The 16,482-nt window shown below is 39.3% G+C and overlaps 1 protein-coding gene across 2 annotated transcripts in view; it reads right to left on the reverse strand.

Moving 5' to 3' along the window:
* CPE (carboxypeptidase E) overlaps positions 1-16,482 on the reverse strand; it is a 121,356-nt gene that overhangs the window by 75,098 nt on the left and 29,776 nt on the right. The window contains exon 1 of one of the 2 annotated variants that reach the window (XM_088019574.1): positions 14,012-14,105. The exons of the other annotated variant lie outside the window; for it this stretch is intronic. Within the exon in view, the coding sequence (XP_087875700.1) occupies positions 14,012-14,078 (67 nt within the window). The 5' untranslated portion in view covers positions 14,079-14,105. Of the gene's footprint in view, positions 1-14,011; positions 14,106-16,482 lie in introns of those variants that run through there. 2 annotated transcript variants of the gene reach the window in all.

Raw genomic sequence — 16,482 nt, forward strand, 5'->3', positions numbered from 1 at the left:
TTCACTTCAGAAATTATGTTACAAATAGAATGAAAGAGAATTCATCCACTGTAACAAGAAAACTATTGTTTGTATAGTAATGACTCTAATGAGAAGTATATTACCAATATTAGTACATCTGTTGGAATTCTCTGGAAAAAAAGACGTAAAATATTTGCATTTTCCCCAGATTCATGCTTTGACGTATTTTCAGTCAAAATAAAAGAGGATATTTTTGTTACATGATAAATGGTTCTTCAGACCTCTTAGAAAACAAAAATGGTGAGAATAATGAAACAAAAAAAAATCATTAAAGAGATGAGATCTGAGAATGAGGATGAGGATAGCACTAATCCACGAAAAGGGCAGAAGCATCATCACGTAATCCACTTCCCAGTCTTTGACTTGATTCATTCCAACTTAAAAAATAATACTTACTCTTAAGTAGGTATGGTTAAAAACCAAGAGCAAAACAATAAAAAGAGACAAGAATACAATATATTACATTATTAACTCCTTCTAAAGAAGGAAAGTGAAGCTTCTAATATCTCTGACGCATGAAATCAAAGACCTATTCCAGCACCCAGCAGAAATGCTTCAGAGGTCCAGAAGAGGGTTGTAAAAAACCACGTTTATCTGACTCCTTAAATTGGACACTGCTATAAGAAAATGGAATAGGTAGTCCTCAGTTAAAATTTAAACACAAAAACTCAGGTCCTTTATTGTAAAAACTATTCGGAATTCTAAATGTTCAAGTGCGTCAATCCTAAAACAATGGCGATGAATTTTTTTTTCAAATTCTCCCAATACCATTTCAAACCATCAGTTTTCTCTGCTAGAGTCTCAACTTTCAAATTAATATTCTCTACTTTAAACCTCAACATTGTTATTTCTCATTTTCTATATCCCATTCCAAAGATCTTTCTAAGGAAAAAAAAAAAAGAGAGAGAGAGAGACAGAGCGACAGAGAAAGAATGTTTTGTATACTCTTTCAATTAGAAAATTAATTTGCTATCTTAGTAAACTATTAATATTCTTAGAAGAATTCTTTCTTACATCAAAAATGTGAAAGGAACAGATTTAATACAAATCCAACTCTTTTTATGCAAAACAAAATACTTTTTATAATTTTGGTCACAGTCTCTAAATGAACAAAACTTCTGTTCTAATAGAATAATGCATCTCACATTTCTATTATCCTGACACAAATACACACTTATTTAATATTCTGTTTCTGTACCAATCATCCTTTCTTGTAATGCTAGTAAAGAGTTTTCATTCTTCCCCAAAACCTCAAACTACAGATGGATAATTTTACAGTCTTTGTGATTTTTAGTACAATCACCACTCACTGAATACTTCCTGTCACCATCTGCCTCTTTTAAGGCCAAATAGGACATTTCTTGGCTTATTTTTCTCCACAGTCTGTTGTCTGGCATTTTTCTCACCACCTTCTGGCCTTCTGTATTTTTGGATAGCTGCTCCAATCTGATTGACTCTGGGCTCTTTCCACTCTTGTGTTTCCTGATTTTTCCAATGGGCCTTGAATGTCAATCAGTGGGCTAAGTTGTCATTCACACAAAATCTGTTTTCCTCCCTCCTGGCTGATGGTATTTGGTTTTAAACCAACACATTAATTAAATCCTTGAATTTGCTATTCTTCATGACTATGTACATTGGTGTCATCTGTCTTAAGGTAAATGCTTTAGAGGATGAGAAATTCTCATATCCCCTCAGAATTCATTTCCAATGTGAGTGTAAGTAGTAACAGAGGCACACAAATTTGATCCTTGAAGTCCTTCATAATGTACACTTGGTGAAATATTCCTTACACAGGACCAAACCAAAACACAGATACCAAACCAAAATATGCGGACTTTGTTAATACTGAGCAGAAAATCATTTGTGGATCTGACTTCTCGCATCCACTATCAATTATATGCTAAGGACCCATCATGTTCCAGGCACAGTTTCATAGTTACACTGATGTGATCTACTTAATTTCATGTATCTTGTTTATATAACTCTCTGGGTTAAAATCATGGTTCTAAGTGAAATGTAGTTGTTACCATCGAGAAAGACAAAACCAATGATGAAAAACATTTACTGCCAATAAATATTTATTTATGAATGAATGAATAAATGAAAGCTCCAGCTCTACTATTTGTTTTACAACTCTAAAGTTAATGAATCCCCTTGAACTTGTTTCCTTATCTGTGAAATGAAAGTACAATTTCCACTTCACCAGATTGTTATATTAAAGGAGATAATCCATATGAAGACCTAGCCTAGAGGTACTACTCAATAATGGCTCCGTCTCTAAATCATATATTATCCAATAATATCAAAGGAATCATATTTAACTTAGTCCAAATAGTTTTATAGGGCTACATTTGATTTTTAGGAAATTCATTCATTTAAAACAAAAAAATCCAAACTAAGGAGAATTGGACAGTTTGCCAATTTCCATAACCATCAACACCACACCTGCTACTGATTTTCTACCTCCTACTCCATTCCATATTATTTTCTAGTTTGAGACAATGGCCCTATTATGCTAAGTGAGATAAGTCAGGCAGAGAAAGACAAATACCATATGATCTCACTCATATGTAGAATCTAAAACAAACAAACAAACCAAACTCATAGATACAGAGCACAGATTGGTAGTTTGCTAGAGGCAGGGTGGGGGGAGGGGTAGGTGAAGGGGGTCAAAGGTACAAACTTCCAGTTACAAAATAAATAACTCACCAGGTGTGATATATACCATGGGAACTATAGTTAATAATACTGTAGTATATGTTTGAAAGTTGCTAGGAGAGTAAATCTTAAAAGTTCTCGTCAGAAAGAAAAGAATTTTGTAACTATGTGTGAAGATGGATGTTAACTGGACTTACTACAGTGATCATTCTGCAATAAACAAAATATCAAATCATCATCTTGTACACCTGAAACTAATAGAATGTTCTCTGGCAATTAGATCCCAAATAAAGAAAAAAAAGATAAAGGAAAAGAAAATGGACTTTTTTCTCCACCTCTTAAATTCAGTGGTTGATTTTGCACTTTGTGTAAGGAAGCCCACCAGTTTTCTAAATAAAATCCAACCCCCATCCTGCAAGGTTACAGTAAGGGAAGCATCCTATACAGTGAAGGGAAGGGAAATGTCGGAGAACAGATTCTTTTTCTCTGAGATCTCGAACATTCATTCACTGATTCATTCAAAAATATCTGTTGGGTGCCACTGTGTGCCAAGCACTGTGCTGAGGATACCATGCTGAAAAAGACAAAGTTCCCACCTCCTTGAGTGTTGGCCCTAACAGGACATACAACTGCAAAACAGGGCGATGAGGAGGCATGTGTCAGGTTGCTGGAGCATCTGGAGCAAAAAACCCAAGCCAGACCTGGAGAATCAAGGGACTATCATCACACAGACACTGAAATCTAGGGAATGAGACAGATAGCCAGACAGTGAGGGAGAAGAGCGTGGAACAGAGCTTTTGGGTTCTGGAGATCAAGCAAGTTACATGGAGGGATCCAAACTGTCTACTGCATCTTCTCCCCTTGCTGGTTTCCATTCTGTTACCTCAAAGCCTCCAGCTCCCTTATGTATAAGTACTCCATCCTGCATTCGCTATGCTACTGGAAATTTGAAACAGTATTTTGTGTCCCTACTTGGGGCAGAACATCTGCAAGTGCAGCACCACAGGGCGGGCCGCGCATAGGCAGTAGGGCTGAGGAGAGGGCCCAGAGCATCAGGTGGATGGCAGTGAGCAGAGTCAGGGCCAGAAGCTGGGCTAAATCCTCCCCAGGCACCTTTCCCCCCTCTGGCACTGGGTGCAGAAGCTGCGGTTTAGCCCGACTAAGGAGGCCAGAGAGTTTCCTTACACTTTCCTTACCTGAAGGCACTAATTTGGTCTCACTGAAAGTTAGGAGTGAGCCAGCCCAGGAGTGTGGATGGTGGCTGAACAGCCACAGGCCTACAGATGGAAACATCCCTTACCTTGTCCAGCACCTGCATTTCCCAAAAAAACATTAATACCATGCCCAAAACTGGAAAACCAAAGCCAAGTTCAAAATCTTTAGTTTGCATTTAGTATTTACCTCTGGTGGGTCTAAATCCTAAACAAAACTAAAAAAGCAACCAAAAAGATCCGACCTCCCTTGAAGTGTATATATAATGGCATTAACAATGCTTAGTTCATCCTCCCGTTCTCAATCTCTCCAGTTCTTACTTAACAAAGCACATGAAGGCCTGTATGTGACAAAAATAACATGTAATATGTCACTAACTAAATGTATTTGTATTAATTTGGATCTATACATTCTACATCATTGAAATTACACACTTCCAATGTATAAAATAACTAGGTGATGGTAGGGGACAAGAGAGAGACACAGAATACAAATGTTCATAAGTGAGCCCGTACACATGGCGAAAATTTAAATATTAGGTCATTGTTAAATATCCCAGAACATACTTTCATGGAAAACAATACTGAGAAAATATTAAGGATTGTGGTGACTGCTACCCTGAATAATGCTGTTTTAATTTGGCTGTATTTAATCCACATGATAAAAGAATTTATTAACATGACCCTCCAGGTAGCAGTAGCTGTAAAGGATAATTCAAGTCAGTGCTTACACAATCGCTCCCCAGAGAACAACAGAATCCTACAAAGTAACCTAGGAAGAAACACATTCAGGTCCGCTGCCCCCACACGTGGAGAAGGAGATTGGCTCCCTGCTGTGGAAACCTGTAAGAAACTTTCTTCAAAGGCTTTTCCTCAATTCAGAAGGTCAATGACCCACAGATAAGTTTCAGGTTTGGCACTGTTGACATCTTCACTCATTACCTGTTTATGATTTGTGAGTCGAAGGGCTAAGAATGAAATAAAGACTCCAGGCCAATGTCTCATTCAACATATTCATTTGGAATTGATTTATAATAATTAGGTGGTTATAGAAAAACTCAGTCTTCTAGTGTTAATTATATTTTGTTAAAAAAATTTGGTTTGAGGGGCGGAGCAAGATGGCAGAGGAGTAGGAGACCTGGATTTCGTCTGGTCTCAGGAATTCAGCTGAATAGGGATCAAACCATTCTGAACACCTATGAACTCAACAGGAGACCGAAGAAGAGAGTAGCAACAACTCTCTGAACAGAGAAGCGACCACTTACTGGAAGGTAAGGCGTGCGGAGAAGTGAATCCGAGGCGATATTCGGGAGGATAGACGGCGGGGGAGGGGGCCTCTGTCGGCCGCTTCTAGCAAGTGATAGAGCCACAGAGCACAAAATCGGAATTTTGAGAAGTCAGCTCCGCTGAGGGACGTCGCTCCAGTGGCTAAGCGGGGGGTGGAACCCTCGCGGGACAGAGTAGTCTCAGGACCCTCGGGGTCACAGAAAGACCGGGGGTGCCTGAGTGCAGCAGAGCTCCCAGGTATCGGAGCGGGGAAGCTGGCTGCAGAGAGGAGCCGAGGCGCGGGCTCTCAGCTCGGGGTTGCCATAAACTGTGATCCGCGGCCCAGTCGGGCCACTGCTCCTCCAGCAGGGACAAAACAAGCGGCAGGGCCGGGGAGACTCCCCTTCTTCCCCCGGGAGGAGCGGCACGGGAGTGCACCGCAGGGATCTGCTGGGTTTGGAGACTCCACAGGGGGTCGGGTGCCAGAGATAGAAACGCTCGGTCACAGGCCAGGTGAGCGCGGAGTGCGGCCGGAGACCGGGGAGACGGGAGAGACTGTTTTTCACTGGGGGCGCGCTGAGGAGCGGGGCCCCGAGTTCTCGGCTCCTCCGGGTGGAAATTGGGAGGCCACCATTTTCACCCTGGTCCTCCAAAGCTGTGCCAAGAGCTTGCAGGGAACAAAAGCTCCTGAGAGCAAACCCGAGCAGCTTGCTTAGCCAGGACCGACAAAGGCAGGGCAATTCCGCCCCCGCAAAGACATTTGGGAACCATGGCAACAGGCCCCTCCCCCAGAAGATCAGCACGAACAGCCAGCAAGCCAAGACCAAGTTACCGATCAGGGAGAACGGGAGAACTCCAGCGCTAGGGGAATACTGCACATAGAATTCATGGCTTTTTTACCATGATTCATTAGTTTTTCAAAGTTAATTTTTTTAACTGTTTTTTTTCATTTTTCTTTTTCCCTTTTTCAACCAACATCTTATCAATCCCTTTTTTATAAAAACACTTTTTATTTTTCATTTTTAGAGACATATTTTATCCCTTCATAGTAGTTACCCTTATTTTTGGCATATATACATATAAGTTGTTCTCTCTTTAAAATTTTGAGTTACAGTTTCTTCTAACAGATCAAAATATACCCTAAATCACTAGTGTATGGCTTTGTTCTAGTTTCCTGCCTGATCACATTCTCTCCCTTTTTTTTTCTTTTCTTTCTTTTTTTTAATCTTCTTCTTTCTTTTTTCAAACATCTTTTTTTTTCTTTAAAGATTTTATTTATTTATTTGACAGAGAGAGACAAAGTGAGAGAGGGAACACAAGCAGGGGGAGAGGAAGAGGGAGAAACAGGCCTCCCGCTGAGCAGGGAACCCGATGAGGGGCTCGATCCCAGGACCCCGGGATCATGACCTGAGCCAAAGGCAGACACTCAACGACTGAGCCACCCAGGCGCCCCTTTTCAAACAACTTCTTATCAATTCCTTTTATAAAAACTTTTATAATTTTCATCTTTACAATCATCTTCCATCTCTTCATTGTATCAACCCTTATTTTGTACATATATAAGTCTTTCTTCCTTTAAAATTTTAGGAGGCACTTTCTTCTAACAGACCAAAATACACCCAAAATCTAGTGTGTGGCACTGATCTATGCACTAGCCTGATCATATTTCATCATATTCTGTTTTTTTTGTTTTGTTCTGTTTTTGTTTGTTTTTATCTTTTTCTTTTTCTTTTTTTTTCTCTTTCTTTTTCTTTCTTTCCCTTTCTTTTCCCCTGGTTTCAAGTCTTTTCTGATTTGTATAGAGTATATTTGCTGGGGATGTTGTTAACCTCTTAGCATTTTGTTCTCTCATTCATCTATTCTCCTCTGGACAAAAGGACAAGACGAAAAAATCACCTCAGCAAAAAGAACAAGAGGTAGTACCGTCAGCCAGGGACCTACTCAATACGGACATTAGTACGATGTCGGACCTAGAGTTCAGAATCATGACTTTAAAGATACTAGCTGGGCTTGAAAAAAGCGTGGAAGTTATTAGAGAAACCCTTTCTGGAGAAATAAAGAACTAAAATCTAACCAAGTTGAAATCAAAAAGGCTATTAATGAGGTGCAATCAAAAATGGGGGCACTAACTGCTAGGATAAATGAGGCAGAAGAGAGAATCAGCGATATAGAAGACCAAATGATGGAAAATAAAGAGGCTGAGAAAAAGAGAGAGAAACAACTACAGGATCAGGAGGGCAGAATTCGAGAGATAAGCGATAGCTTAAGATGAAACAACATTAGAATAATTGGGATCCCAGAAGAAGAAGAAAGAGAGAGAGGGGCAGAAGGTATATTGGAGCAAATAATAGCAGAGAACTTCCCTAATGTGGGGAAGGAAACAGGCATCAAAATCCAGGAGGCACAGAGAACCCCTCTCAAAATCAATAAAAATAGGTCAACACCCCGACACCTAATAGTAAAACTTACGAGTCTCAGAGACAAAGAGAAAATCCTGAGAGAGCAGCTCGGGAGAAGAGATATGTAACCTACAATGGTAGAAACATTAGATTGGCAACAGACCTATCCACAGAGACCTGGCAGGCCAGAAAGGACTGGCATGATATCTTCAGAGCACTAAACAAGAAAAATATGCAGCCAAGAATACTATATCCAGCTAGGCTGTCATTGAAAATAGAAGGAGAGATAAAAAGCTTCCAGGACAAACAAAAACTAAAGGAATTTGCAAACACAAAACCAGCCCTACAAGAAATATTGAAAGGGCTCCTCTAAGCAAAGAGCTTAAGAGCAGCATAGATCAGAAAAGAACACAGACAATATACAGTAGCAGTAACCTTACAGGCAATACAATGGCACTAAATTCATACCTTTCAATAGTTACCCTGAATGTAAATGGGCTAAAGGCCCCAATCAAAAGACACAGGCTATCAGACTGGATTAAAAAAAAGACCCATCAATATGCTGTCTGCAAGAGACTCATTTTAGACCCAAAGACACCCCCAGATTGAAAGTGAGGGGGTGGAAAACCATTTACCATGCTAATGGACACCAAAAGAAAGCTGGGGTGGCAATCCTTATATCAGACAAACTAGATTTTAAAACAAAGACTGTAATAAGAGATGAAGAAGGACACTATATCCTACTTAAAGGGTCTATCCAACAAGAAGATATAACAATTGTAAATATCTATGCCCCTAACATGGGAGCAGCCAATTATATAAGGCAATTAATAACAAAAGCGAAGAAACACATCGACAACAATACAATAATAGTGGGGGACTTTAACACCCTCTTGAGTGAAATGGACAGATCATCTAAGCAAAAGATCAACAAGGAAATAAAGACTTTAAATGAAACACTGGACCAAATGGACACAGACATATTCAGAACATTCCATCCCAAAGCAACGGAATACACATTCTTCTCTAGTGCTTATGGAACATTCTCCAGAATTGATCACATCCTAGGTCACAAATCAGGTCTCAACCGGTACCAAAAGATTGGGATTATTCCCTGCATATTTTCAGACCACAATGCTTTGAAACTAGAACTCAATCAGAAGAGTAACGTCGGAAAGAACTCAAATACATGGAGGCTAAAGAGCATCCTACTAAAGAATGAATGGGTCAACCAGGAAATTAAAGAAGAATTTAAAAAATTCATGGAAACCAATGAAAATGAAAACACAACTGTTCAAAATCTTTGGGATACAGCAAAGGCAGTCCTAAGAGGAAAGTATATAGCAATACAAGCCTTTTTCAAGAAACAAGAAAGGTCTCAAATACACAACCTAACCCTACAAGTAAAGGAGCTAGAGAAAAAACAGCAAATAAAGCCTAAACCCCACAGGAGAAGAGAAATAATAAAGATCAGAGCAGAAATCAATGAAATAGAAACCAAAAGAACAGGAGAACAGATCAACGAAACTAGGAGCTGGTTCTTTGAAAGAACTAACAAGATTGATAAACCCCTGGCCAGACTCATCAAAAAGAAAAGAGAAATGACCCAAATCAACAAAATCATGAATGAAAGAGGAGAGATCGCAACCAACACCAAAGAAATACAAACAATTCTAAGAACATATTATGAGCAACTCTATGCCAGCAAATTAGATAACCTGGAAGAAATGGGTGCATTCCTAGAGATGTATCAACTACCAAAATTGAACCAGGAAGAAATAGAAAACCTGAATAGACCTATAACCACTAAGGAAATTGAAGCAGTCATCAAAAATTTAAAGAAGAATTAATACCTATTCTCCTGAAACTGTTCCAAAAAATAGAAATGGAAGGAAAACTTCCAAATTTGTTTTATGAGGCCACCATTACCTTGATCCCAAAACCAGGCAAAGACCCCATCAAAAAGGAGAATTACAGACCAATATCCTTGATGAATATGGACGCAAAAATTCTCACCAAAATACTAGCCAATAGGATCCAACAGTACATTAAAAGGATTATTCACCACGACCAAGTGGGATTTATCCCCGGGCTGCAAGGTTGGTTCAACATCCGCAAATCAATCAACGTGATACAATACATTAACAAAAGAAAGAACAAGAGTCATATGATCCTCTCAATAGATGCAGAAAAAGCATTTGACAAAGTACAGCATCCTTTCTTGATCAAAACTCTTCAGAGTATAGGGATAGAGGGTACATACCTCAATATCATAAAAGCCATCTATGAAAAACCTACAGCGAATATCATTCTCAATGGGGAAAAGCTGAGAGCTTTCCCCCTAAGGTCAGGAACGCGGCAGGGATGTCCACTCTCACCACTGCTATTCAACATAGTATTAGAAGTCCTAGCCACAGCAATCAGACAACAAAAAGAAATCAAAGGCATCCAAATCGGCAAAGAGGAAGTCAAACTCTCACTCTTTGCAGATGATATGATACTTTATGTGGAAAACCCAAAAGACTCCACCCCAAAACTGCTAGAACTCGTACAGGAATTCAGTAAAGTAGCAGGATATAAAATCAATGCACAGAGATCAGTGGCATTCCTATACACCAACAACAAGACAGAAGAGAGACAAACCAAGGAGTCGATCCCATTTACAACTGCACCCAAAACCATAAGATACCTAGGAATAAATTTAACCAAAGAGGCAAAGGATCTGTAACTCAGAAAACTATAAAATACTCATGAAAGAAATTGAGGAAGACACAAAGAAATGGAAAAACGTACCATGCTCATGGATTGGAAGAACAAATATTGTGAAGATGTCAATGCTACCTAGAGCAATCTACACATTCAATGCAATCGCCATCAAAATACCATCCACTTTTTTCAAAGAAATGGAACAAATAATCCTAAAATTTGTATGGAACCAGAAGAGACCCCGAATAGCCAGAGGAATCTTGAAAAAGAAAAGCAAAGCTGGCGGCATTACAATTCCGGACTTCCAGCTCTATTACAAAGCTGTCATCATCAAGACAGTATGGTACTGGCACAAAAACAGACACATAGATCAATGGAACAGAATAGAGAGCCCAGAAATGGACCCTCAACTCTATGGTCAACTCATCTTTGACAAAGCAGGAAAGAACGTCCAATGGAAAAAAGACAGTCTCTTCAACAAATGGTGTTGGGAAAACTGGACAGCCACGTGCAGAAGAATGAAACTGGACCATTTCCTTACACCACACACAAAAATAGACTCCAAATGGTTGAAAGTCCTAAACGTGAGACAGGATTCCATCAAAATCCTAAAGGAGAACACAGGCAGCAACCTCTTCGACCTCAGCCGCAGCAACTTCTTCCTAGAAACATCGCCAAAGGCAAGGGAAGCAAGGGCAAAAATGAACTATTGGGATTTCATCAAGATAAAAAGCTTTTGCACAGCAAAAGAAACAGTCAACAAAACCAAAAGACAACCGACAGAATGGGAGAAAATATTTGCAAATGACATATCAGATAAAGGGCTAGTATCCAAAATCTATAAAGAACTTATCAAACTCAACACCCAAAGAACAAATAACCCAATCAAGAAATGGGCAGAAGACATGAACAGACATTTTTCCAAAGAAGACATCCAAATGGCCAGCAGACACATGAAAAAGTGCTCAACATCGCTCGGCATCAGGGAAATCCAAACCGAACCTCAATGAGATACCACCTCACATCAGTCAGAATGGCTAAAATTAACAAGTCAGGAAATGACAGATGTTGGCGGGGATGCGGAGAAAGGGGAACCCTCCTACACTGTTGGTGGGAATGCAAGCTGGTGCAACCACTCTGGAAAACAGTATGGAGGTTCCTCAAACAGTTGAAAATAGAGCTACCATATGATCCAGCAACTGCACTGCTAGGTATTTACCCCAAAGATACAAATGTAGGGATCAAAGGGGTACGTGCACCCCAATGTTTATAGCAGCAATGTCCACAATAGCCAAACTGTGGAAAGAGCCAAGATGTCCATCGACAGATGGATGGATAAAGAAGATGTGGTATATATACACCATGGAATATTATGCAGCCATCAAAAGGAATGAGATCTTGCCATTTGCAATGACATGGATGGAACTGGAGGGTGTTATGCTGAGTGAAATAAGTCAATCAGAGAAAGACATGTATCATATGACCTCACTGATATGAGGAATTCTTAATATCAGGAAACAGAGGGTTGCTGGAGTGGTGGGGGGTGGGAGGGATGGGGTGGCTGGGTGATAGACATTGGGGAGGGTATGTGCTATGGTGAGCACTGTGAATTGTGCAAGACTGTTGAATCACAGATCTGTACTTCTGAAACAAATAATGCAATATATGTTAAGGGAAAAAAAAAAGAAGAAGATAGCAAGAGGGGAAGAATGAAGGGGAGTAAGTCAGAGGGGGAGACGAACCATGAGAGACGATGGACTCTGAAAAGAAAACTGAGGGTTCTAGAGGGGAGGGGGGTGGGGGGATGGGTTAGCCTGGTGAATAGTATTAAAGAGGGCACATTCTGCATGGAGCACTGGGTGTTATGCACAAACAATGAATCATGGAACACTACATCAAAAACTAATGATGTAATGTATGGTGATTAACATAACAATAAAATTATTTAAAAAATAGCTTGCTGGAGCTAAGGGAAGATGAATAGGATGAAGATAGAAATAAATATATAAGTTGATAGAAAAAAAAATTTTGGTTTCTGCTCTACAACCTGGCACTTTGCAGTCACTAGAGTTCACTTCAAAATGCAAATATTATCCTAAGCAAATAACCAGCTATTCCTCCCTTATGTGAGGTGGTACTTTTCAAGCTCAATTTTATTTCTGGATGCATTCTTCTGAATGACTCTATGTGCGTGTATGTGTGTGTGTGTGTATTTTTGTCCAACATTTCTCTGGACAAACTGTGTAAACCAGTTGATTTTCACCAAATACTGTAATGAGGGAGCCAGGTAGCCTACTAGGGAACACTGTTCAGGACGTTAACACACACACACACACACACACACACACACACACACACACACACAGTTTATGTAAGACAATGTTCTTAGTTTCCTGATTGCATCACTGTTTTCGTTTTTCTTACATAAAAACAATTCTTAGAAGCATAACAAATTTTGTTTTTCAAGGAAGAACATCTGGCTTTAAGTTGCATACAAATACACTAAGATTATTTAAACTCATCTGGCTTTAAGTTGCATACAAATACACTAAGATTATTCAAACTCACCCTTCTTTAAAGCAGATCATCCTATTCATCATAGGATTCTTAAAAATTTATAGCTTTGTTTTTATTTGTCATTAAAAAAAGCTTTCTTTGGAATAAAACAGATTTTATCCAAACAAGCAGAACTATTTTCAAGATGCATTCATCTGGTCAAGTTCATAGATTAAGAATCTCAAGTAGTAATCCCTCAAGTTATTTTAGGAAAACTACTAAAACAATAAAAGCTTAAAATGTGAATTACATAAGTTTTAAATATTCTAAATCCTTCATGGATTTTATTTTGCTATATATAAATATAAATATATAAATATATAAATGTATATATATTATACATATATAAATATATATTTATACATAAATATATATAATATATAAATATATATAAAAATATATAAATATATAAATAATATATATAAATATATATTTATATATAAATATCTCGAGAAAAATAACAAAGCTAAGACATTTTTTTCCTCACTATGCCATAAACAAGCTCAGGAAATATTTCAAACTGAACATTCCTCTTGTCCACATTAAAAATAGAAGATTTCTCCAAATGTTATTAATAATTTAACTTAGAATAGAATCATAAATATGCATGAATGGAAGATCACTTGCTCTCCCCCCATGCTCAAAAAGACCTTGGACTATACTTTTCCATAAAGATAAAGAGCTTGCCAATTTTCAGGTATCTCGAGGCACGTCTATGCCGGAAGCTCTGAGGAAGACAAAGGAAAGGTTTCACTGGTATCTTCGCTGATCCCTTGCGCTGTGGTGGTTGTCCCTACTTTGCGTTCCCACAGCACTCCACCCATGCCTAACCCATAGCATGTGCCATAATTACCTGTGGACAGGTCAGTTTCCCACACAAAAGTTCCCAAGCCATTTTAGTGGTCCTTGCATTCTATTTGAGAGAATAGCACAGAGAGGTTCAGGTAACTGGTTTAAAGTCTCAAAAGCAGCAAGCGATAAATCTAGAATTCAATTAAGAGCTACCCGATTCCAAAGTCCCTCACTGTCCCTTATACTACACTTTTACTCACCACCTAGTAACGTACCTGCCAGCCTGGTGTTCAGATGTCCGCTAATTGGTTAAGTGTATTAACGCACGACATTCTGTGTTAGAGAGAACTGTGTGAACAAGACCCCATCCCCCGATACCCCCACCCTCCACGTCGGCCTCACCGTCCTGGGGTTCCCAGACCAGGGAAGGAAGTGATGAGCATACAAATACATCGTGAAGAGGTGGCATCTAGGTGGAGACTGAAAAAGAAATAGGATTTAGCCACTTTAAAAAGAAAAGCAGAGTAAGAGGAAGGAAGGGCAGATAAGATTTTTGAGGCACAGGAAACTGCATTCGGTAACGTGCAAGGGGCAGGAAAGAGAACGTCTTGTTAAAAGAAGCGAAGTTCAGCAGGGCTTAGAGCTGGAGCAGGAGAAGGAAGCGGCAAATGAGGAAGCTGCAGAAGTTATGCAGGGACCCATCAAGAAGTCTCCCCCGGACTGCATCATAAACTTCTGAGCTGCTAGGAAACTAGATCTTAATTATTCTCAGCACACACACAAAAAAAGAAATGACAGTTAACATGATGTGGTAACTAACCATACTGTGGTAACCCTACTGCAATAAATAAATGTCTCAAATCAACCTGTTGTACACCCTAAACTTATTCAATGTCATATGTCAGTTATATCTGTTTTAAAAATGAGAGAGACAGAGAGAGACAGAGAATGAGCATGCCAAGAGGTTTGGGTTTGATCCTAAGAGTACAAGTAAATTTTGGACAGTTTGAAGCAAAGGAGCAACATGGATTTTGTATTTGAGGAAAATCACTCTTACTATCCGGAGGAAGGGGAATGGAGGGATGACACTGAGGAGAGGCTGGGAAGCCAAAGAGAAGACAGGCATTAATCGAGGCAAGAGATGAAGACTCTAGCACTTCTTCGTGGTGTACAACTTTAAATAAGTCATTTTAAAGTTTTTTTCAGAGTTCCGCATTTTTTAAGTGTGAAGAAAAACATTGCCTCCCTCACAGGGTTGTTTTTAAGATTAAGTGCAGTGACAGAGCTGTTGGCATGTGGGACAGTGTGGTGGAGAACACAGGCTCTGGAGTAAGAGAGTGTGGATTTCATCCTGAGTCCTCTACTTCCTAAGTGAAACTTGGGGCAAGTCATGTCACCTGTCTGTGACTCAGTTTCCTGAGTCACATAAAAGAGAGATAACAATGGAACCTGACTTGTGGGGTTTGTTGAGAGGATTTTATGGAACAATGCCTGTTTTATTTATTGTCTTATCTTCAGCATCTAGAATTCTGCCTGGTAAGTAGAAAATGCTTATGAATATTATTAATTATTTGAAAAGTATAAAGGACTACATCATTGTAAGGTGTCCCCATGTCCGTAAATTATAATTGCCTAAAATTTTCCCACCACCAAACAAACTATATTTTTAAAAATCCACAGTCTCTCCATTAACCAGACATCTGTTCTTTTAAACATAGAAGTTAGTTTACATTCTTCTCTTCCGTTTCTTTCTTACATTTTCCATAATGTGTTTTACTCTCTCAAACAAAACTTCTGTTGAGTGAGTTTGTAAACCCTAACTTTCAGGCTGGCGAGGGCCCAAGTGCTCTCTAAGATCACCAAAGCCCACTCTGCCTGTAGACAGATGCTATTCCACTGGAAAAGCTGTCCCTTGAGTGGAGGTTCAACACCTTTAAAAGCTGATGGGACCTACGAAGCAGTGATTTGCTGTACTGAAAGTAACAAATGACTACAAAAAAGAGGGTTCCCTTGTGTTCAGAGAAAGCTTTCATCTTCAAAGAGATGATTTCATCCTCATGGCCTTAAGAGACACTCGGGCCCCACTCTCTTCCCCACACTGCTCTTCTTGCCACTTCTGGTAAACAAAGGTCTGCTCCTCAGATCATCAGCAACAGGTGTAGCGTTTCAACTGGCAAAACCAGAATCCACTGAACAGTTTACCACATACTATAAAGAGTGCACACTCCTCACTTTGAATAAAATTATTGCATTAATCATTTCATCAGATACACAGAATATGTCTGCCGTGTAGCCTGCACTCTTCAGGTATCTAGATACCCATGAGAAAATCGCTGTAAGCACATCACAAGGTTTCCACTGTGTATTGTGAAGAACTAGAATTCAAGTGGCCACAAGAGGAGAAAGCTAGTTTCCATCTTCATTCAACAGAGAATGAGGAGGGGAAGTGCATTCCCTGATCAAGGCTGTGCTTGGCCAGTGATTTAACAAGTATATGGCACTGATTTACCAACTGTGTAGAATGTCAGGTATACTTCACCTGATGGACTGAGTTCCACAGAATGAGATGAACCCAGTAAAACAAGGCATCAAGGGAAGTTGGAAAGGAAGGAGTAGAAAGAACAGGACAGAGAGGGGAAGGGAGGGAGGGAGGGAGAAAGAAAAACAGTTGTCCAAAAAAATCCATTTTTAAATAAACAAGAACTGATAGTACCTCTTTTATGCTATGAAAGAAAGAAAGAAGAAAAAAGAAGAAAGAAAGAAAGAAAAGAAAGAAAGAAAGAAGAAAGAAAGAAAGAAGAAAGAACGAAGAAAGAAAAAAGAAAGAAAGAAAGAAAGAAGAAAGAAAGAAAGAAAGAAAGAAAGAAAGAAAG

This window comes from Eumetopias jubatus, unplaced genomic scaffold (assembly GCF_037043125.1).
Source record: "Eumetopias jubatus isolate StellerSeaLion01/CBP00866 unplaced genomic scaffold, mEumJub1_p1.0 scaffold_2, whole genome shotgun sequence".
In the NCBI taxonomy this organism is placed as follows: Eukaryota; Metazoa; Chordata; class Mammalia; order Carnivora; family Otariidae; genus Eumetopias; species Eumetopias jubatus.